This window comes from Alligator sinensis, unplaced genomic scaffold (genome assembly GCF_000455745.1).
Source record: "Alligator sinensis unplaced genomic scaffold, ASM45574v1 scaffold1488_1, whole genome shotgun sequence".
In the NCBI taxonomy this organism is placed as follows: domain Eukaryota; kingdom Metazoa; phylum Chordata; order Crocodylia; family Alligatoridae; genus Alligator; species Alligator sinensis.
The window spans coordinates 210,489-212,897 of record NW_005843097.1 but is presented as its reverse complement, the minus strand read 5'-3'; the positions used below and the strand labels follow the sequence as shown (position 1 = coordinate 212,897).

Sequence of the window (2,409 nt, the reverse complement as noted above, 5' to 3'; positions counted from 1 at the left end):
GAAATTTTGCTGATACTTCCCCCCCCAGGAATCAAAGAAAAGAAGGGAAGTAAAAAAAAAGCAAAAAAAAAAAACAATAAGAAAAGAAAAAAGGCAAGAAAAAGAGGTGGAAAACATGCAGCCGAAAATACCTTCATCAGCTGAGGGATTGTTTCCAGACGGGTCGTCCCGTTTTTTTGTGAGTGGACCTAAGACCAGGGAAAAAGAAGAAAAAAGAAAAATTGGGAAAGTGGGGAAAAAAACGAGAGAAAGAGCAAAGAGCAAGAAAAAAAATACACCAAAAAAAGAGAGAAATCAAGAGGGTTTTTTTTTTTTGCTTTAAAAAAACAAGGAAAAAAACCACCCAAGAACAGTTAAAAAAAATACAATTTTTTTTTGTTCAGAATCGCAATTTTTTTTCCGTCAACGAGCAAAATACAAGCTTTTTTCCCCCGAAAAAAGGCCACAGAGAAAGAGAGAGAGACCGAGAGGACACGGGAAGCAGCTGTTGAGTCAAAGGTGGTTAAAGGTGGGGTGGGGGTAAGAGGAGGGGGGCTGGGGGGCTACAGGAGGGGGGAGATAGGTCAGGTCCTGTGTCCCACAGCTGTGGGCTCTGTGCCGGGGGGATGGATGGACAGATGGGCACAATGGCTAACAGAAAGAAAGAAAGAAGGAAAGATTATAGAGAGATGGATGGATACGTGGGGGTTGTGGGGACAGTGCATGGATGGAAGGATGGACAGACAGAGGCTTGTCGGGTAGATCAGGAGATGGATGGACGGGCACGATAGAGAGAGAGGGGGGGGGGGCGGGATGGCTGTGGATGGATGGAAAAATAGAAGTGTATGGAGAGGGCCCAATGTCTGGACAGACTGGCAGAAGAAAGAAGGATGGATGGCAAGACAGACGGACAGCCAAAGGGGATGCGTGGGGAGGGATGGACAGAAAGACGGACGGGGGACTGAGGAATGGGCAGAGATGAAAGGAAGGACAGAGTGACAGAGGGAGGGATGGACACGTGGGAGATTATGGGGATGGACGGACAGACTAAGGATTGACCAGACAGACTGATGGACAGGTTGGGGTGTGAGGCCAGATGGATGGACCAGGGGGAGGGGGGGCGGAAGGGAGGGAGCAGTATACATGGGCACCAAGGCCCTGGCGGCCGAGCCAGTGGGTTCAGACCAGGTGTCCCCCACATCCCAGGGGGTCCAGGCTGCGGAAGAGCAGCAGCCCCCAGACCACCCCCCACTCCAGCTCCCACAGACTGATGGACAGGTTGGGGTGTGAGGCCAGATGGATGGACCAGGGGGAGGGGGGGCGGAAGGGAGGGAGCAGTATACATGGGCACCAAGGCCCTGGCGGCCGAGCCAGTGGGTTCAGACCAGGTGTCCCCCACATCCCAGGGGGTCCAGGCTGCGGAAGAGCAGCAGCCCCCAGACCACCCCCCACTCCAGCTCCCATGGCATAGTGCAGAGACACCTCGGATGTCTGAATCCCCAGCTCCCCTGCTCTCACCCCCCAGCCCCCTTCCCCTCCCAGAGACCCCAGGCATCCTGACAGCCCCCCCTGCTCTCGCCCCCTGCATCATTAACCCCTCACTAGCCAACCACTGCAAAGGAACAGGCAGCAGAAAGTTGGGGCGAGGGGGACTGGGAGCCCAGACACCTGGGGTCTTTGGGAGGGGAGTGGGACCAGGGGGTGAGAGTGGGGGGTGGCTAAGGGACCGGATGCCTGCGTTTTATCCAGCTCTGAGAGCGGTTATGGGGCTGCAGGGTGGGGGGGGTTGGGAGCCCACTGTCACTTGGCTTCTATGGTAACTGCCATCCCCCCTTCCTTGGGATGGGGTAGGGGGACAATCCCCACCCCCATGGCATGCCAGCCCCCTCCCCCACACCAGACACCCTACATCTCCATGGCAACCCTGTTGCCAGGGTCCTTGCCCCTCCCCCTCCATTAAAAACACCCTCCCCTCCAGACCAATGGAACGGACCATTCCACAATACCCCCCCAGCCAGCCCAGTGGACCACTCCACAACACTCCCCTGCCAATGGCATGGACCATTCCCAAGACACCTCATCAGCTCATGCAATGGGTTGCTCCATGATACACTCCCACCAGCCCAATGGAATTGTCCACAACACCCCCACCAATGGGGAGGGACCATTCCACACCACACCCCCAAGCCAACCCAATGGACCACTCCATGAGCCACCCCCGTCAATGGAATGGACCATTCCATGAGACCTTATCTGCCAACCGCAGCCAGCCCAATGGACCAGTCCACAACACCCCGGTCAAAGGAATGGACCATTTTATGACACCACCACTAACCCATTGGACCACTCCATTCCCCACCGCCAACAACCCAATGGACCACTTTATGAGCCCCCACTGTACCAACCTAATGAACCACTCCATAACATCAA

General features: G+C 55.3%; 1 protein-coding gene across 4 annotated transcripts in view; it reads right to left on the bottom strand.

The window, feature by feature from the left end:
- Nucleotides 1-2,409, bottom strand: part of NLGN2 (neuroligin 2) — a 19,319-nt gene that overhangs the window by 13,472 nt on the left and 3,438 nt on the right. For 3 of the 4 annotated variants that reach the window (XM_014526645.2, XM_025193767.1, XM_025193769.1), the window contains one exon: nucleotides 132-188. The exons of the other annotated variant lie outside the window; for it this stretch is intronic. In XM_014526645.2, the coding sequence (XP_014382131.1) occupies nucleotides 132-188 (57 nt within the window). The remainder of the gene's footprint in view (nucleotides 1-131; nucleotides 189-2,409) is intronic. 4 annotated transcript variants of the gene reach the window in all.